The sequence below is a fragment of the Vulpes vulpes genome, chromosome 13 (genome assembly GCF_048418805.1).
Source record: "Vulpes vulpes isolate BD-2025 chromosome 13, VulVul3, whole genome shotgun sequence".
NCBI lineage: Eukaryota > Metazoa > Chordata > Mammalia > Carnivora > Canidae > Vulpes > Vulpes vulpes.
In genome coordinates, this window is record NC_132792.1 from 119,124,360 (window position 1) to 119,143,038 (window position 18,679).

Below are 18,679 nucleotides of genomic sequence, written 5' to 3' on the forward strand. Positions count from 1 at the left end.
CAATCCCAATGTTTTAATGCTGGAATCCTTGCTGCCACAAGAAGGAAAGTGCTAGAGATTTAGTATGTGGCAGAATTAAACTTGAAGCATGGTTATCAGGACAAGGTGACCTGCTCTCATGGCACCACAGGGCAAACTGAAGCGCTTTGTGAGCAACGCTCCCACTGCAGATGGTGGATGCTCGTGGACTCACCTGGCATACTTCGTACCTAGGTATTTGTCTCTGTACTTGGACTCTCGCTCCTGTGCCTCGGGACAAGTTCCTCATTACAGCACTGTTGAGCTTTCCTATTGTCTGCTACAATCATTTGTTAACCTAGGAATCAAATGACTCCTCCTGCGGCCATGCTATGGCCACCAGTAGAGGGAGAGCAGTGCCATCCCTTGGAACTCCTACAGCCACTCCCCTTCCCGTTGAGAACCACTTAGTTAAATGACATTTCACACTGTCCAGATGACGTCTGGCAGTATACATTTTTCATGAGCCTTGCTCCTTCCTGAGCTCACCTGCAGAGGGGTCTCTGAATCACAACACATCCTTCTACTGTGAAGAGAAGCATGCATTTCATTGTGTGCCTGCTCCATCCGAAGGACCCGCATTCAGGCAAAAGACTTGTTTGGGATTCAGGCGGCCACCCTTGGAGGAAGCCAGGACAGAGGGGCAGAGGGGCAGAGGGGCAGAGAAGGAAGGGAACTGGAGTAGAGGGGACCCCAGGCAGCCTTGTGGGGTGAGCTGGGCTCTGACCAGGAAGAGTGATGAGAATAAACAGTAAGGAAATGGTTGCAAGGTCCTCTGGCCAGGTTCTTCCCAGAGTAGACCGCTCCTTCAGGCCCCGCATTGAGACCAGGTGCCCTTCAGGACATAGGCAGCAAGTGGGGCAGCAGAGCCGCCTGCTATCTACCAAGATGCACACAAAGCCATCTCTTGCAGCTGACACGTACCCTCAAAGCTGACCTTGAAGATTTTCCTGGGTATCTCCCAGTTTACTAATTATGATGTAACTCAGACTTGCTTTCGCAAGTATTCCCAGTTTTGGGTGTGGCCTTCTTCCATTATTCCCACCTAGAGGTGTGTGAGGGCACTTGGCACCTCTGAAGTGTCATGGACATTCCTTATGTCATGCTCAGCAGGAACCAACTTGCTCACAGCTCAGCAGCTGCCTGTGCAAGCAGATCCTGCAGCGCAGGACAGGACAGCAAGACCGAGGTCGGTTTGGCTGTAGGAAACTCCCTTCTCCCACCTGCCATGACTGTAACTCTGCCCCTGGAGACAAACCAGCCTCTCAAGACGGCATAGTCCTGGTGCATATGTGGAAGCTGCATTTTCCCAAGCCACAGTGCACATGGTGATCCCAGACACAAGGTCAGACCTGTGACTCACCTTCCCAAGACGAGGGCGTGTGCCACCAAGGAAGAGCTGGCAGGACCAACCAGGCTGGTGTCACCGAGCACCCTTCCTTCCCTCGACCCATCCCTCCCACATGCCCACTCTGAATCATTCTGCTGTTCACACACCCACTGTGTGAATATGTTTGCGTGGTTTGGGCCATCATTTTTGGTTTGCTCAGCTTGTGGTAGGGATAAGGACAAGGCAGCAGAGTACTTGGGCTACATGCAAAGGCTTGGTCAGTGCTTCTTGAGGACTTCCAGCAAGAGAGCCCAGTTAGTGCTATCCACAGAGATCTGGGAACCCCTCACAGCATCATAGCCCCATTAGGCCTTATGACAAGATTTTTTTTTTTTTAAGATTTATTTATTTATTCAGAGAGAGAGAGAGAGAGAGGCAGAGACACAGGCAGAGGAACAAGCAGGCTCCATGGAGGAAGCCCGACGCGGGACCCGATCCCAGACCTCCAGGATCACACCCCGGGACGCAGGCAGCACTAAACCGCTGCGCCACCAGGGCTGCCCAAGATTTTTTTTTTTCCCCCAAGTAAGCTCTATGCCCAATGTAGGGCTTGAACTCACAACTCCAGAGATCAAGAACTGTGTGCTCTACTTGAGCCAGCCAGATGCCCCTCCTTGTAAACACTTTTTAGCGTAATGTTAAACAACAAACAGCACACAATTGTTTTTCCATTATAAAAATTTATCAAGGGAATAATTTGAGTCTTTAGAGATTTGGTTTAATAAAGTAAAAGACTAAAACCCATGAAAACACTTTAAGTTCTTTTTAAACCTACCAAGTGAGATCTAAATTAAATTAATCCTCTATGACTTTAGGAAAGACACTGCTTTCCTAAATCAGAAAAGTTGATTTCCAAGTCACGCTCTCTTACCTCTACTGCGTAACCCAGAGGAGAACTGAAGCTCTCACCAGGGATGGCTCCTCGGGAGGTCAGAGTGGCAAGGACAAGCAGTATGCCCCCACAAACTAGGTGGAGACTGAGACAAAAGCTGAGTCTGTGATTCGCAGCACCATCATCCAACCAGGGTCCTTCTCAGAGTGAAACAAGGTGCTGCTAATTACTTGAGAACAAAAGGCATAAAATGGGACACCCTGGCGATAAGGCAGTTTGGGAAACTACACTTCCCAGTATGCCCTGCCCCTTGAAGGTCAGAAGGCCTGCTGGAGCCAGCACCCTGGGACCCACGGTTAGCACCATTGAAGAGGTAAACAGTATACGGCTGCTTCTGACATGGAGGCTTCCTCCTTCCGCGGAACACTTAGCCAGACACACAACACAACACCTGAGGGGAAATTTCAATGAATATTAAGCCTGGGGTGGAGCCTCTCTCTCCCTCACAGCTTGAGCTTGCGAAGAGGTGGAGCTGGTAGAGCTGTCCACTGGTCCATGGCCCGTTTTCTCCTGGGTATGGTGCCACCTCTGTATCCCCACATCACAGCGCCCCCACTGCCATTAGTCCTTTGGGGGATTCTGGGCCAGGTGCTGTTCCCACTCGACTTCAACCAACTTGTACAGCTCCATGGTGGCCTGAGCATCTTCCACGGAGGAATGTCCACTTTTCCCAACCTGAATACAGGAGAAAGAGAGTATCATGAAGCCACAAGAGACTATTTCTTTCCTTCCCAACTGGCTCTCCCCAGCCCCCCCAAATGCTGCTGCTGCTGCAGAGTTAGTGGGCCACTGCCGGAGACCTCTGAGGGTTCAACTCCTATGACACTGTCTGCCTCAGACCTTTCTGTGGACCATACACACCACGCTGTTCGGCACCCTGCAAACACAACAACCAGATCACAGACAGGCCTTGTGAGTCTCCCACCTTCCCCACAACCTCAACCACTCTCTACACACGTGTGCCCACCCTCCTGCCAGGCAGGACACCTTTCTCTGAGTGCAAACCTGTCGCCCACACAAGAGATCCTGGCATCCACTTTGCGGACTTTCAGAAGCACTATGTGCGGGATGCCTGGGTGTCTCAGTGGTTGAGCATCTGCCTTTGGCTCAGGGTGTGATCCTGGAGTCCAGGGATCGAGTCCCACATCAGGCTCCCTGCATGGAGCCTGCTTCTCCCTCTTCCTGTGTCTCTGCCTCTCTCTCTCTCTCTGTCTCTCATAAATAAATAAACAAACAAACAGATAAATAAAATCTTTTTTTTTTTTTTTTTTTTAAAAAGAAGAAGCTTTCTTTTCTCAGTTAGGGTTTTGCCAGCACTTGAAGACTTCCCCCCCTTCCAAGCACCCTCTGGGACATTCTGTAAGGTAGAAAGCAGGAACTGTTACCCTACACACTGGGCCCTTTTGCTAAAGCTCTTCCCATCAGAGCAGCCCACCTGCATCTACAACCAGAGCAATTTCGGGGCCAGTGCCTGCAGCAAGAAGGGCCCCCCAGCATCCAAGCCGGGGGCCTGACAGCATCTGGGGAGACACTACCTGGATGTCCCGGTTTAGAAGCTTCTTGGTGAGACTCTTCAGAGACATAGTGGCATTCTCTGGGCAGTCAGCCTTCCGGTTGAGGGGGGGAATGTGGGAGGTGTCACGGGTGAGGGACTTGGGGTGGAAGTACTGAAGGGCTTTGAAGTCGTTGTGGATGGCGTGGCCCACCACTATCTTCCCTGTGAGTATCTTCAAGATCTGAAATAGGAGCGGAAAAGGCGGTGGTGAGGAGGCAGCAAAGGTAGAAGAGCCCCTCTATCCTGAAAGCCCAATGTGGTCATAGATCCTGTCAAGCTCTTTGCACCATGTGCTCACCTACCTCAACCTCTCCCACAACGTTTCTTCCATCTGAGATTCACCTCCAGGTGATGAGCAGCTGTTACCGTGGTGTAACCTGGTTTGGACTCCTATCACCAATGGCTCCTTATCTTCTCATTAATTTGCCCCAGTCCCAAATCACACTCATGTGTCAGATGTTTGCTAACCAGTTCAGTTCTGGCTTGCTATGTGAAGTTCTCTAACCATTACCATATTCTGGCCTTAGACATAAGGGTTGAACCAATGGTCAAAGATGGGCTCCAGGAAGATAAAAGAAACCCCAAATCATATGCCAATAGTTACATATATGGTGCTTGAGGAGGAGTGTCTCTGATTTTCATCAGACTCTGGAAGGACCTATAAGTTATAAAAGCTTAAGAATCACCTGTAGACTCAGGCTGCAGAGGGAATCGGTCAAGCAACCCAGAAAATCAGCTCTACAGCTCCTCCCACTCACTCACCAGCTGCTCAGGAAACTCATTCACACTAGTCTCAGGACCAGGTCACCTCACCATTTCAGGATCTTAACGCATGAGGGCATGCAACCAAAAAGACAACCAAGAATAAGGCACAAGCTCTCAAGGCCATTCCCCAAGAGGGCTCCAAACAGGTTGTGAACAAAAGCCACAGTCCTACAATCCGTGCAGAGCCAGCAGGAACCCCCTGGAAGGGGCCAGACCATCTGAACGTACCCATCTCACACCCTGGCATGGGCACTGGGGAATCCATTTATGACAAAAACTCAATGGGAGCCCAATTGATGAGGTTCCTGCTTGCTCCTAACCGCACCTTCAGTTTACTGTCCACCAACACCTCTACTGCACATTAATTCACATCCAGCCCTCATTCAAGCTGCGCAGATTCTAGATCTCAGACCCATCCCACCTTCTGCCTCTCCCAGCCCTGCTCACTGGTGGCCTGTGGCACACCTCTCAAGTACTTTCTAAAACTCAGCACCTTTGCCTCTGATGAAGAGCCTCCAACTACCAGGGAGTGAAAAGAATTAGTGGAACAAAGCATGTCCCAAGAAGACTAAGAATGTAAAGTTGAAAAGACAAAAATATGGATCATGGGCGCCCTCTGGAGGCCTCCGAAGACCAGCTGGCTTCCCCTCCACCTCCTCCCTGTGCCTCCCAGGTTCGCCTTCCTTTTCCCATCCTTCTGTGATGCTCCCAGGGTCCAGCATGGGGCTACCACAAAGAAGTTTGCTCATGACTGAGGTGAGAGCCCGACACGCAACCCCTCCGCTTCAGGCTACCTGTCCCAAGAATACAAACCACCTAGCTCCTGCCACCAACACTTCCCACACTTGCTTGGGAACCCTCTCCACCTCTGTTCTCAACCCCAAACTACATCTCTACAAGGCACTCCCAAATCGAGCCCATTCCCTCGCCATTCACACCTGCTACTCTGCCCTGTGGTGCTGCTAGTCCTCTAGGTTCCTAGTTTCCCAGGTGATGATTCCTTTGGGGAGTTCAGCTCGGTCTCTGCTAACTCGCTTCAGCACAGCCGTTAACTGTGTAACTTTCTGGGCCTTCACCATGCCTGCCCCCTTCATCTGGCAGTCCACTCCCACTTCCCTCCTCCAAACTTCTTTGGCACCTTCTAGGGCGATATCCTCTGCTGAAAAGGGATCTGCACCTCAGCGCAGCCACCTTGCTGCTCCTGTCGTACCCCATGCCTCTCACCTGGCCCCGTGCAACCTTGAAGGGTGTAGCATTCACCATGTGCTGCTTCCGGATGCCACTCCACCTGGTCCGGTAGTCCACGATGTGGCAGGGCGGAAGGATGTACTCGTCATAGAGCACATCTCCATGGTAGTTGACAATGCTACATCGAGCCAGGGAACTGACATGCCCCTTGGGTCCTGTGCCCACCATTTCACAGTCAATGGCCACCATCTTCTTCGGTGTTTTCTGGGTTGTTCCGGAGCACTTATTGTCTGAATGAGACTGGATGGAATTCTGTGGGGCATTCTTCTGAGTAGGATTCTTCTGGGGGCCCTTCTTGTGGGGGCGAGTTGGGTGGCTCCTAATCTTTGGAAGGGCACTCTGGAACTCCCCCAGCAAATCTACTTTAGCCAAAGCAGAGCCAGCCTTCTGTGGAGGGGCAGGTGTCAGCCACGGCACTGCAGTCTTCTTGTCCAGGGACTGCTCTGGTCCACTGCTGGAGGCAACTGCCTTCTTTTTTGGAAGGGGAGAAACCTTCCAAGTGCCATCCACCTTAGGAGTCTCCCCTTTCTTCATAGGTTCTGAATGTAGCTTAGGTGTCTTGCTCGGGGGCTGGTTCTTCTTATTCAGAAAGCCCCTCCGTTCCAAGAGCCGCCGCTTCTTGACGAATTTTCGGTGCTTGGCATTCCCCTCTAAGGCTTTTTTAGGGGGAGGTTCCCCAAAATCCAGATTGAGAAGCAGGGTAGACATGAGGACAGTGGATAGCGGGAAAGCAGTTGGGAAGAGTGGCTTACTGACGACAGCACGACAGAGGACTCATCCTCTGCTGAATCCCACGGGCCCACATCTGGAGGTCTGTAGCACACCCTGGGAAAGAAAGGGAGCCTGATCACAGAGCCTTCAGGCCTGGGAAACAAGACCTGTCTGCGTGGGCTGCAGGTTGAAAAGGCATCCGAGCGACTGCCCAGAGTGGGAACGAATCTGTAACGTGGAGGGATGTCAGGGGCACCGTGTGAGCCAGGAGGGCCTCGGTTGTGGCGCGGCCCCATAATGCACCAACTGTAGGGCCTGGGAAGGGTCACTGGCACTCTCCAGAGCTCAGTCCCATTCGGAAGCGGAGCTGGAAAGCCGGAGCGGGGGCTGCATCGCCCGCCCGAGAGCGGCTGAGCGCGCTTGCCGGCAATCGGGGCCGGCCCCCGGGGCCGCCGGTCACCCTCCGCCGGCGCCGCGCCCCAGCCCTGCTCCCGAGACAGGTCCCCTGACCACATGTAGCCGCCCAGGGAACCCAGGCCGGGGGGGTCCCCGCCCAGGAGAGCGCCCCCGACACTCACACCTACCTCCCGGCAGACGCCGCTATGAGCGGAAGCGCCCGGCGCCGGATGCGGAAGTGGGTGCGCGGCGGCGAGGCCCGGGCCGGCAGGCGCGCGGGTTGGACCGCGTTGGGGGCCGGCGTGCGCGCGCCCGCAGCGCCCCCGCCTCCGGGAGCGAGGCCAGGGAGTCTGAGTGCGTGAGCAGCGGCAGGGGCGGCGGCGGCGGTGGCGGCGTGGGGGGCGGCGGGGGCGGGATGCGCTCCCCGGCCCCTCTAGCCCCGTGGAGGTACAACTCGAAGGTGGGACGGCCGCGCCCCGCGGGAAACGCCGCACGCAGGGCCCGCCTCACTTCCGGGCAAGGAGGGAAATGCGCGGGGAAGGGCGAGCCGGGACGCCGCGTCTCGCCTCTGTGACGTGCTGCGCGGTGCTCCGCCCCCCGGGGACGCCCCCTCCGCGCCGCGTCGCGACCTGTGACGTCAGGGGCGCGTCCAGTCTTCCGCGCCTGCCGACGGCCGGGGAAGGGGTCCCCGAGTGGGGCCTGGCTCCAGCGCTCTCTCCGCTCAGCGCGCCCCGCTCCCGACGCCGCCGCCTGCCCCCGGGATGCCCGGCGTCTCGGCGCGCGGCCTCTCTCTGGAGCAGAGGAGGCAGCTGGCTGTGAACCTCACCCGCGTGCTGGCGCGCTACCGCTCCATCGTGGACGCCTACATCATCGTGAGGCCCCGGGGGTGTGGGCGGGTGCGCCCGGCGGGCCGAGAATCTGGGGTGCAGGCTTCCGACCTCTCTTCTCTGCGTCTCAGCCTAGTGTCTGTGCGAGAGAGGGTTAGAACCGTCTCCCCCCGCCCCGTACCTGTTAACATTCCTAGTACACAGATAGTTTTTCTTACCGTCCCAAGTCCACGGTCAAAGTGTGGACCACAGAGCCCTGCCGGGAACGTGCGAGGTGCTTCTTCACCCGAGCTTTGAGTCAGTCCTTGGCTCAGCAGTGTAGGGACAGTGAGAGCTCTGGAGGCCGACAGACCAGCTGCCTCCTTTACTGGGCCAGCCTTAGGCGTCTGAAGAAACTCCGCCTAGCCCGGGTTTCTCAGCTGCCACAGTAATCCCCGTCGGAGGGTTCACCTGAAGAGTAAATGCGCTGATGTATGAGTGGCACCAGCGTCCACTGACTGTCAGCCCCCAGACCCAGAAGCATCCTTGGTCCAGCTCTCTCCTTCATTGATGTACGCGCCGGCCCTTCCTGGGGCTCTGTCTCCAGAATAGATACCAGACTCACCCCTGTGTTTCCATCTCCATTGATGCCACCGGGGACTAAGCCACCATCCTCTGCTCCTGGACCATTTCCTAACTAACGTCTGTGTCCACTTCTTCTCCATGACATTTCTTCACAAAGCAGCCTGATTGAGCTCTTTCAAATGTAAATCTGGAGTGAAATAAGTCAGTCGGAGAAAAATAGTTATCATATAGTCTCACTCATGTGGAACATAAGAAATAGTGAAAGGGACTATAAGGGAAGCAGGGGAACTGAGTGGGGAGAAATTAGAGAGGATGATAAACCATGAGAGACTCCTGACTCTGAGAAACAAACCAAGGGTGGCAGAAGGGGAGGTGGGGGGGAATGGGGTAACTGGGTGAGGGGCACTGAGGGCACTGTGGTGGGATAAGCACTGGGTGCTGTATTATATGTTGGCAAACTGAATTTAAATTAAAAATAAATGAATAAATAAAAATGTAAATCTGATCACAGGCGCCTGGCTGGGTCGGTCAGTGGCAGAGTAGTAAGTTTGAGCCTCATATTGGGTGTAAAGTTTACTTTAAAAAAAGTAAATCTGATCAAGATAGTGCCTTGCTTTCGAGGTGCTTTGATCAAATTTTAATTCCTTACCGTTAACTAGAAAGCACTGCATGACCCATCCCCATCCCCTGCTGCCTCTTTTTTTTTCTTAAGATTTTATGTATTTATTTATAAGAGACATAGACGGAGGGACTCGATCCCAGGACCCCAGGATCATGACCTAAGCTGAAGGCAGATGCTCAACCACTGAGCCAGGCAGGCGTCCCCCCTGCTGCCTCATGAAGTCTGACACAAGCTTCTCCCATGTTCATTCTGCGGCTCCTACACTGGCCTGATTTTTGTGCTACAAACATGGCGGGTACCTGGGCCTTTGCAGTTACTTGTGTGCCTGGAGGGTTTTCTTCCACAGGAAGGCAGTAGAGCAGAGTGGTTAGGAGCAAGAACTAGAGTCCAGCAAAGCTGGGATCTGAAACCTCTCTCTCCCTCTGTGTGTGTGTGTGTCTCATGAATAAATAAAATCTTTTTTTTTTTTTAAAAGAGAGAGAGAGGCAGAGACACAGGCAGAGGGAGAAGCAGGCTCCATGCAGGGAGCCTGACGTCAGACTCGATCCCGGGGCTCCAGGATCACGCCCTGGGCTGAAGGCCGCGCTAAACCGCTGAGCTAAACCGCTGAGCCACCCGGCTGCCCATGGCTGAACTTTTTTCTATTGAGACATATATTAGGTATACAATGTAACGATCTGATATTTGTGTATATTGCAAAATGATTGCCACAGTGAGTATAGTTGACATCGTTCACGTCTAAAGTTAGGTTTGCTCTGGGATAAGAACTTTTAAAATGTACTCTTCAGGAACTTTCAGATATGCAGTACAGTGTTATTAGCTATAGTCATCTTGTTGCACATTACACCTGTGTGATGTGTTTATTTTATAAGTGGCAGTTTGTACTTTTTTACTCCTCCCCGGCCCAGCTGCATTTCCCTAGCTGCCCGACCTCTGGCAGCCACTGACTGGCCTTTCTTAACCTGCTGGGGTGTGCTCATCATCACATCTCAGTTCAGGTGCCAGCTGCTCAGACAGGTCTTCCCTCCTTATCCTCTCCAAAGTAGTGCTCTCTCAAACTTCATGTGTTACTGTTTCGTTAGTGTCTTATTGTCTATGTAGCATTCAGTGTTGCCTGAAGTTTGTTTGTTCTAATGTAAACTTTGTGAGAGCAAGAATTCTCTCTGGTTCCTTGTTGTATCAGTTGTTGTATCATCTGAGCCCAAACTAGAGCTTGGTGTGTAACCAAAGCTCCAGAATTGCTGTTGAATGAATGAATGAATAAAAATGCATTATTATATCCAATGTCTGACATATAAAGTGTTCGGTGCATATACTGGTAGATTGTTAAATGGCGATGTGCTAACACCACAGGTCTGTCACTGCGGTGTTGGGGATGCAGATGGGACACTGTCCCTGCCCTTAGGTTCAGTTGAATGGAGAAAACACACATAGCAGGGAAGGTGCTGCAAGGAGAGGTATGTCCACAAAGTCCTTTGGTCCCCGAGGAGGGAGGGGGAGGCAGAACAGGCTTCAGAGAGAGGTGACTGGGTTGGGCAGGAGGCACCTGCTGGCTGCAGCCAGCCAGGCCCTGTGTCCAGAGGGGCAGGGAGGAGTGGCTAATTGCTTCTCCACCTGCCTTTGGCCCAGGATGCCATCCTGGAGTCCCGGGATCGAGTTCCACATCGGGCTCCTGGCATGGAGCCTGCTTCTTCCTCTGCCTGTGTCTCTGCCTGTGTCTATGTCTATCATGAATGAATGAATGAATGGATGAATGAATGAATGAATAAATAAATAAATCTTTTTTTTTTTTTTAAAGAAATTGACTGCTTCTCCCCTTCTCCTGCAGGAATTCTTTACAGACAACTTGTGGGGCACACTTCCTTGCTCATGGCAGGAAGCGCTGGATGGACTGAACCCACCACAGCTGGCCACGCAGCTGCTGGGGATGCCTGGGGAAGGGGAAGTGGTCAGGTATGGGCAAGAGGGGCCCCGTGCTGGGGGACTCAGACTCAGAGTCCCCCTGGGACTTCCTGAATTGTAAACTGGCACAGTTAGGATGTAATAGAGCCATTCACTGGGGCTGGCCTATCTCAGGTACAGGTCGGTGTGGCCACTTTCCCTGCTGGCCCTGAAGTCTACAGCCTGTGCCCTGGCCTTTACCCGGACACCTGGGTTTCAGACTCCTTCGGAGTTCCTGGAGAACCCCAGCCAGAGCTCCCGGCTGACAGCTCCCTTCCGGAAACACGTCAGGCCCAAGAAGCAGCATGAGATCCGGAGGCTGGGGGAGGTGAGACGACTGGCACTGAGGGGCCATCCCCTCGATGCTGTGTTTGTTTTATATGTTCGTCCTTTGATGGGTTGGTTGGTGGCTGTATCTTCCTGTCTTGCCCCTCCATAGCGTGCTCAGGGCTTCAACACGTAGCTCTTCTCGGTGCTGAGTAGTAAGAACCACCTGAGCCTGGGGGCAGCACCCTTGCTCTTGGTTTCCATATCTACTGTCTCTTCTGTGGCCCTCTGTCCATCTTCCTCTACCCTCTGCAGCTCCTCCACCCTCATTATGGGTGTTTGCTCTGGGAGCCAGCAACCAGTGGCCAGGAGAGCTTTGTTCCCTCTTGTAGCTGGTGAAGAAGCTGAGTGACCTCACGGGCTGCACCCAGGTTGTGGATATAGGTTCAGGCCAGGTGAGTCAGACCCCTGATAGTTTGAGTTGTGGGGATAGAAAGCTGGAGGCAGATGCTGAGGAGTCGTGGAAGTCAGGGTAGATGAGCCTTTTGGGGGCCAGAGCCTCAGGTGTCCAGGGAGGCTAGGGAGGCTGCCAGTAGAGGGAACACTGAGTGGGGCTGTCTTCACCCTCCCTCTTGTGACTGCAGGGCCATCTCTCCCGGTTCATGTCCCTGGGGCTGGGGCTGCTGGTGAAGAGCATTGAGGGGGACCAGAGGCTGGTGCAGAGAGCCCAGCGCCTGGACCAGGAGCTGCTGCAGGCTCTGGAGAAGGAAGAGAAGAGGCACCCACAGGTAGGCCAACTTCTGCAGCCAGGGCTGTAGGGGAGGGTCTGGTTGGCTGGAATCGGGCACCAAGGCTGGACTCACTCTTCAGTTTCTGAGATTGAGGTGGTGGTCTCTAACCTAACTAACTCTGCTGCCCCTTGCCCATGGGCTCCCTACACCAGAGCCTCCTCACATCTTTTTTTTTTTTTTTTTAAGATTTTGTTTATTTATTCATGAGAAACACAGAGAGAGAGAGGCAGAGACACAGGCAGAGGGACACAGGCACAGGCTCCCTGCGTGGAGCCTGATGTGGGACTCGATCCCAGGTCTCCAGGATCAGGCCCTGGGCTGAAGGCAGCGCTAAACTGCTGAGCCACCCAGGTTTCCCTGCCTCCTCACATCTTAAAGGCACTTTCTAGTTACCAAGTACTTTGCACACTGGTGTGTCCTTCCAGCCACGTGCGAGGTGGCCGGTAAGGTACCAGGCTTCTGACAGAGGAGGGAGCCAGAACACAGAGAGGTTTGGGGTTTGTGATAAGCCCAGAGTTCAGCCTGTCTCCTGATTCAAGGCCCAGCTCTCCCATTCTCCAGCTTCTTTCCTGGGGAAGGAATGCAGGGGACATGTCCCTTCCTATGACCTGACATGGCCCAGGGACAGCAGACAGACTTCCCACCTGCCTGTGTTCTTTCCTGCCTCACAGGTGGTCCGAGCCAGCCCTCGATACTCCCCACACCACGTGGTTAGGTGGGTAGAGCCTACTGCCCTGTGTGAAGAGCTTCTGCTTCCCCTGGACACCTCACCTCAGAGCAGGGCCCGTTTGCTGCTGACAGGCCTGCATGCCTGTGGGGATCTGAGCGTTACCTTGCTGAGGCACTTCTCCTGTCCTCAAGTGGTGGCCCTGGCTTCGGTGGGCTGCTGCTACATGAAGTTGAGTGACCCTGGTGGCTACCCACTGAGTCAATGGGTGGCTGGGCTGCCCGGCCATGAGCTGCCTTACAGGCTGCGGGAAGGAGCCTGCCACGCCCTGGAGGAGTATGCAGAGCGGCTGCAGAAATCAGGCCCTGGCCTCCGGACCCACTGCTACCGGGCAGCACTGGAGACCGTCATCCGGGGTGCCCAGCCCGAGCTGCGTCGGCCAGGCGTGCAGGGGATCCCCAGGGTCCACGAGCTGAAGATTGAAGAGTGAGGCGGGGGGGGGGGGGGGGAGGGGGGGGTTGACAAGGGAACATCACCAACTGCAGGTCTGATGCCCCTCCCATCTTCACTTGTCAGTTTATCCTGAAGGACATTCCAGATGTGCCCAGGGGGTTGATTTTGAAGTCTCAGGGGCAGCTCCTCAACATCTTTAGGAAGGCAGTTTTTTATCAGACAACTCTATCAAATTTCTTAAATGCAAAAAAAATGGCTGAATAGTCGGACAGATCTAGCTGAAAGTAAATTTTGCGATTAATTTGCTATCTGATAGACAGCTCACAGCCAGGGAAACATCTGAAAATGCGCAGTAGGTAGCACACGGAGCAAAGTTCCAGCTGGGTTAGGGAAGCAGTTTTGAGTGGGAGGCAGAGGTTCCTAAAAGCAAACTGATTGCTGTCTGTGGCTGACCCCACAGATACGTGCGGCGGGGACTCCGGCGGGTGGGGCTGGATCCTCAGCTGCCACTGAATGTGGCTGCCCTTCAGGCCCACCAGGCCCAGGAGAACCGAGTGGTGGCCTTCTTCAGCCTGGCCTTGCTTCTGGCCCCACTGGTAGAGACACTGATTCTGCTGGACCGGCTGCTGTATGTTCAGGAGCAGGGTAAGGGTGGCTACCAACTCCCACACCTGCTGGGTAGCCTGGGTTCCTCCCTGGTCGGGGGGTGGTGGCGAAGAGGGCTGGTCAGTGCACGTTCCCATTCATCAGGCCCACATCCGTGAGCTGCATGTTAAGCCAGAACCCCCACATTCCTGGTAGAGAACTAGGTCTCCCTAGATAGCCTGAGGCCTCCCCTGGGAGGCAAGGGGAAGGGCTATGCATAGGTTAGGCAAGGAGCCTAATCTGAGTGGAGTTTGAGCGCGGCCCTGCCTTTCTCCTAGGCTTCTATGCTGAGCTCCTGCCGATCTTCAGTCCTGCACTCTCACCCAGAAACCTGGTTCTAGTGGCTACCAAGAGGCCCCTGGGTGAAGCCCTCTCTCTTCTGGAGATGGAAGACAGCTGACAAACCCTCTCTGAAACCACCCAGCCACCACACTTGCCCAAAGAACCAGTATTCTTTGTTCCTGGAACTCTGGTATCTCTGATAACATCATGCTATGTAAAATTTTATTTTTAATTTATTAAACAAGTGAAATCTTTATTTCCTTGCCATTTCTAGTCAGTGTAAGAAAACACAGACGTGCACCAACCCCTACTGAGTCGTAGAGTTGCCACAGCTGGACCACCCACACCCACGGACATAGACATAGACACGGACAGTCTCTCTCCCACAACCTGCAGGCCTGGCCCCCCTGGAAGCTGGCTAACTTCCATCCAGGCTCTATCATTGTGTGAGGACCAACACCTCTTGCGTCAGTCCCAGAAGCCAGTGCACTGTGGTTAGGGGTGCCAGGCTACCAGAGGATGGGGAGGCTGCACCCAGGGGAGGACTCCTGGCTCTTTGCTGGTGTCTGCAGCAGGAGTGGCCTGTCCTTCAGGGCTAGAAGCAGAGGAAGGAGTGCTCTCCCAGGCTCAATACCAGTAGACTTTCTTGTGTCTTCGCGTCTCCTGGATCCCCATGGCCTCCATCACCTCTTCCTCCAGTGTCTTTAAACGGGGCACATAGGTTCTTTCGAGAGCATCTTCCACTGATGTGTCTTTGGGGCCATCTGTCGAGCCAGAGAAAAGAAGATGGGCGGGAGGGCTTCTTCACCCTCCCTCCCACTCCTCCCCCCAGCCCACCTTCCTGCCCCTCCCCCCAGCCTTACCAGTCCACGTTTCAGGGACGATGCCATCAGCTCTGGGAAAATCAGGTTTGGGGATAATTCTTCCTGATCTTGAGGAGACACGTACCCGCTCGCCTGCCTCCGTGAACCTCCATTCCACCTCAGTGGGCTTCCTGGTGGATGTAAAAGAGAAATCCAGCCTGAGAACCCGGTCTTCCTGCTGCATTTCACCCCAAAAAAGTCAATGGCTGAAAACATGAAGGTCACCATCTTGTTGCTGTTCCATCTCTAACCCAGGTGACCTGTAGGGGTCACATCCATGAGACAGATGTCCCCTCTCAACTTCAGAACATCCGACCCACCATTCCTTTTGGAATGCGTTGGTATGGGTGACCAACACCTACGCAGACTCACAGAGGGGAGCCCTCTGGCCAGAGCCCCTGTGTTTACCTGTCCACGGGATCCACCAATTTGACCTGGTGGTGAAGCAAGGGAGCTTCACTAGGGATCATGGTTCCCCGGGACTCGGCGGTCTTGCCAACATAGCGGTAGTGCTGTCCAAAAGAGAAGGGACGTGAAAACCAAGGACTGTGACGGGGCCTGCCTCCCACAGCTAGCACTCGGCCCCAGTGAACAGCACGGTCGGCTGTCCACCACCCCTGCAGCTAGTCTCCCTCCCTCCTTCCCTGGCTGCTCTTCACGCAGAGTGACACGGGACGGGCTTCCTGAGCACCCCATCCTCTCTCCACTCACTGTATTCAGGCCCTCCAGGACCACCCAGTTGCGCTGCCGGATGACTTGCACCACTTTGCCTTGCTTCCCAGCATCTTTGCCTTCTAGGATCTCCACCTGCGGGAAGACATGTGGGTTGGGGAGGGGACCTCTGCCCCGGGAGACCCCCACCACTCTGCCCCATCCAAGGCTCTCACTGTGTCCCCACAGAACAGATGCCAGTCTTCATCAGAGATGGGTTCCACAGCCACCCGGCGCCGCCTAGTCCCTGGAGGATTCTTCCTCCTGTCTGCGAGAGAGCCTGGGCGGCTCATCCCATAGCGGTAGTCTCGGGGCAGAGTGACCTTGGATGCCAAGGCCAGCAGGGCAGAGAGACGCATGGCTGGAGGCCGTGAGGAATCCCCTGGCCAGGGAAGATCCAGAAACCTTCCTAGTCAGCTTTCAAGAAGACGGACAGAGGGGCACCTGGCCAGCTCAGTCGGGAGAGCATGTTGAGTCTTAATCTCAGGGTCCTGAGTTCAAGCCCCACACATTGAGTGTGGAGCCTGCTGAAAAAAAAAAAAAAAAAAAAAAAAAAGATTAAAAAACAAACTTAAAAAACAAACCCCCAGAATAGACGGATAGAGACATGTGGGCAAAGATGCAAGGAAGACTTAACAGAAGTTCAGTGACTTGTCTGTGCTCATAAAGCTACTATATGAGAACTGACGTTCAAACCCACCCATATCTGATTTCAAGGTCCAAAAAGTTCTCTGAGGCCAGAGACCATGCCATGCCATCTAGTTCCAGCCCTGAACCGAGACCTGCCCTGAACCAAAGGCAGACGCTCAACCGCTGAGCCACCCAGGTGCCACTGAATCTGGATTTCCATTCAGGTCCTGATCTCAGGGTTGTGAGATCGGCCCTGCTTTGGACTTCAAGTTCAGCGGAGAGAGATTCCTGCCCACCCCCCTCCCCCGGGCACTCTAAGAAATACATAAATCTTTTTTTAAAAAGGGAAAAAATGGGGCAGCCCCGGTGGCCCAGCGGTTTAGCACTGCCTTCGGCCCGGGGTGTGATCCTGGAGACCCGGGATCCAGTCCCACGTCGAGCTCCCTGCATGGAGCCTGCTTCTCCCTCTGCCTGTGTCTCTGCCTCTCTCTCTCTCTCGGTCTCTCATGAATGAATAAAATCTTAAAGAAAAAAGGAAAAAACAGGGGGGGGGGGATGGAGCAGGGATCGTTAATGTTATTTTACAGCTAAGCACAGAGTCTCACTTAAAAGTGCAAATAAAGCGCACTCCTGTGGCACAAGGAGCGCACGGAGACCTGGGTGTCCACCAGCTCAGCATCTTCCTCTGGGACCCAGGGCAACTTAATGCCTGGGCTAGTTTTGTCATCCTTGAAACTTTATGGGGTTGTTGGTGTCCTTCAAACTACTAATATTTTAACAAAGTACAGAATAATGCAAATAGCATTGTGCTGCTTAGGCAAATTAAAAAAAAAAAACACATACATATTCTGGCACAGGCTTTAAACATTTACGTGAAGGAGAGAGCCCCAGGACTTGTTCCGGGCAAAGGAACTGTTTGGGGGCACAGTTCCTTTCACGACATTTGTTTACAGGTTCCAACTATGCACACTGGGATAAAAAGAAAAGAAACCAAGTGGTTTATCTGAAACGTCGGATCACTTTTCTATTTTATTTTTTTATGATAGTCACACAGAGAGAGAGAGAGAGAGAGAAAGGCAGAGACACAGGCAGAGGGAGAAGCAGACTCCATGCACCGGGAGCCCGACGTGGGACTCGATCCCGGGTCTCCAGGATCGCGCCCTGGGCCAAAGGCAGGCGCCAAACCGCTGCGCCACCCAGGGATCCCCATTTTTCTATTTCTTCACGTGGAAAAAAAGTTGCCAACGTCCTGCCGACCAACGGCGGCCTCGGGGTTCCCATGTGCACCGGATACCCGCTTCGGAGCGCAGATCGGCCGACCCCGACGCTGGGGGGAAGCGGCAGGTGCGAGCCCTAGGCCAGCCCGTGGACGACGGAGCTCCGGGAGCTAGTTCACCGGCGTCCCGGCCAGGACGCCCGGGGGGTCGCTGCTCGGCCACGCGCGGTGCAGCCCCGGGGGGCGGGGGGACCCCCAGGATCCGGCCCTCCGCGCCCACACACCCCAGTGGGGCTGTCCTCGGGAAGCCCGTCCCGCCCGCCCCCGGCCCCAGCAGTCCTCAGCACCCACCGGCTCCAAGCAGCTGACCGAGCCACGGCCCGGGCAAACCAAGATCTTTCCCGCCCCCAGTTCCCAGGCGAGCCCGACGAGGTCAGGACCGCGGGCGCCGGACGCTCACCTCCGCTTCCCGCCGCGCCGCCGCGCCGCCCGCACATGCGCCCTGAGCCCGCCGCCCCTGTCCCTCGGCTTTCTGGGAAATGGGAGTCCAAATGCGGAGCCGACGCGCAAATCAACCTCGCGCTGCAGGCTGGGAGTTGTAGTCCGTCCGTCACTATGAGGCGAGCTGGAAACAGGAAATTTGGTCGGGTAGGAAATCAGGCAGCGTAAGAACACCGAGAGGCACGTCGGGAGTTGAAGGCCGGGAAGGCTAGGCTGCGGCGCCGGGGCAAGTCCCCGCACGCGCTCTGCCGAGGGCCGCTGGAAATTGTAGTTTCCAGAGAGGAAGTCTCCATTTTCTAGAGGATTGTGGCTTCCTATTGGAAACACAGGGCCTTCCTTTCCAGGCTGGGCTGCGGACGGTCCTCTCCCCGCGCCCCCCAGTCTGCTGCAGGGGGCAGGGCAGGTTAAGAAACTGCCTTAGGGCTTCTGCAGGAAGGGATGAAACGTGGGCCCTTCAAAGGCCAGTCCATAAGCTTGTCACAAAATGTCAGCTCTGGGAGGCGTGGAAGATGCTGACCTGCTCTGGCCACTCCGCGCACTCCGTGCACTGGGTGTCGCCAGCTCCCGGCCCTTCCTGCCACTTACGGGTGGCAGGCATCCGTAGCTCGGACTCGAGGCAGCAGCAGGGCTCCCCCAAACCAGCCCCTGCACCTCCCGTCCCATTGTGTCCTGGGGTCGGGGGTGGGGATCAGGCTCCGGCACCGCTCACCCCCACTGCTGGGGG

At 54.7% G+C, this 18,679-nt stretch overlaps 3 protein-coding genes across 9 annotated transcripts; 1 reads left to right on the plus strand and 2 right to left on the minus strand.

Moving 5' to 3' along the window:
* Window positions 1-1,731: 1,731 nt before the first annotated feature.
* ISG20L2 (interferon stimulated exonuclease gene 20 like 2) lies at window positions 1,732-7,469 on the minus strand. Its single transcript, XM_025997341.2, has 4 exons — window positions 7,164-7,469; window positions 5,845-6,693; window positions 3,836-4,036; window positions 1,732-2,975 (listed from the first exon to the last, which is right to left on the minus strand). The coding sequence occupies exons 2-4, from the start codon at window positions 6,574-6,576 to the stop codon at window positions 2,862-2,864; spliced, it is 1,047 nt and encodes a 348-aa protein (XP_025853126.1). The 5' UTR covers window positions 6,577-6,693; window positions 7,164-7,469; the 3' UTR covers window positions 1,732-2,861.
* On the plus strand, window positions 7,458-14,290 carry METTL25B (methyltransferase like 25B). 3 transcript variants are annotated; one of them, XM_025997342.2, is made up of 8 exons: window positions 7,458-7,847; window positions 10,817-10,941; window positions 11,065-11,257; window positions 11,589-11,651; window positions 11,841-11,984; window positions 12,659-13,140; window positions 13,568-13,752; window positions 14,031-14,290. In XM_025997342.2, exons 1-8 carry the CDS (start codon window positions 7,737-7,739, stop codon window positions 14,150-14,152), a joined length of 1,425 nt encoding a protein of 474 aa, XP_025853127.1. In that variant the 5' UTR covers window positions 7,458-7,736; the 3' UTR covers window positions 14,153-14,290. The 3 variants fall into 3 exon arrangements, with proteins under 3 accessions (XP_025853127.1, XP_025853128.1, XP_072589711.1); XM_025997343.2 differs by lacking the exon at window positions 11,589-11,651; XM_072733610.1 differs by lacking the exon at window positions 11,589-11,651 and having other exon boundaries at window positions 7,657-8,547.
* On the minus strand, window positions 14,250-18,079 carry MRPL24 (mitochondrial ribosomal protein L24). 5 transcript variants are annotated; one of them, XM_072733615.1, is made up of 7 exons: window positions 17,915-17,976; window positions 16,628-16,759; window positions 15,785-16,132; window positions 15,609-15,704; window positions 15,306-15,409; window positions 14,898-15,028; window positions 14,250-14,798 (listed from the first exon to the last, which is right to left on the minus strand). In XM_072733615.1, the coding sequence occupies exons 3-7, from the start codon at window positions 15,965-15,967 to the stop codon at window positions 14,662-14,664; spliced, it is 651 nt and encodes a 216-aa protein (XP_072589716.1). In that variant the 5' UTR covers window positions 15,968-16,132; window positions 16,628-16,759; window positions 17,915-17,976; the 3' UTR covers window positions 14,250-14,661. The 5 variants fall into 5 exon arrangements, with proteins under 5 accessions (XP_072589716.1, XP_072589714.1, XP_072589712.1 ...); XM_072733613.1 differs by lacking the exon at window positions 16,628-16,759 and having other exon boundaries at window positions 17,915-18,079; XM_072733611.1 differs by lacking the exon at window positions 16,628-16,759 and having other exon boundaries at window positions 15,785-16,135; window positions 17,915-18,037.
* Window positions 18,080-18,679: the final 600 nt, after the last annotated feature.

Bases quoted from the DNA above. Each gene is read 5' to 3' on its own strand.
- ISG20L2 (XM_025997341.2), bottom strand. From the start codon at position 6,576: ATGTCTACCCTGCTTCTCAATCTGGATTTTGGGGAACCTCCCCCTAAA. The intron at 4,037-5,844 runs GTGAGAGGCATG...CTCCTATTTCAG, and splicing joins TCAAGGTTGCACGGGGCCAG to ATCTTGAAGATACTCACAGG. The intron at 2,976-3,835 runs GTAGTGTCTCCC...TCCTGTATTCAG, and splicing joins TTCTAAACCGGGACATCCAG to GTTGGGAAAAGTGGACATTC.
- METTL25B (XM_025997342.2), top strand. From the start codon at position 7,737: ATGCCCGGCGTCTCGGCGCGCGGCCTCTCTCTGGAGCAGAGGAGGCAG. The intron at 7,848-10,816 runs GTGAGGCCCCGG...CTTCTCCTGCAG, and splicing joins TCGTGGACGCCTACATCATC to GAATTCTTTACAGACAACTT. The intron at 10,942-11,064 runs GTATGGGCAAGA...GGCCTATCTCAG, and splicing joins GGGGAAGGGGAAGTGGTCAG to GTACAGGTCGGTGTGGCCAC.
- MRPL24 (XM_072733613.1), bottom strand. From the start codon at position 15,967: ATGCGTCTCTCTGCCCTGCTGGCCTTGGCATCCAAGGTCACTCTGCCC. The intron at 15,410-15,608 runs GTGAGTGGAGAG...TCTTTTGGACAG, and splicing joins TCCTGGAGGGCCTGAATACA to CACTACCGCTATGTTGGCAA. The intron at 15,029-15,305 runs GTAAACACAGGG...TACATCCACCAG, and splicing joins TTGGTGGATCCCGTGGACAG to GAAGCCCACTGAGGTGGAAT.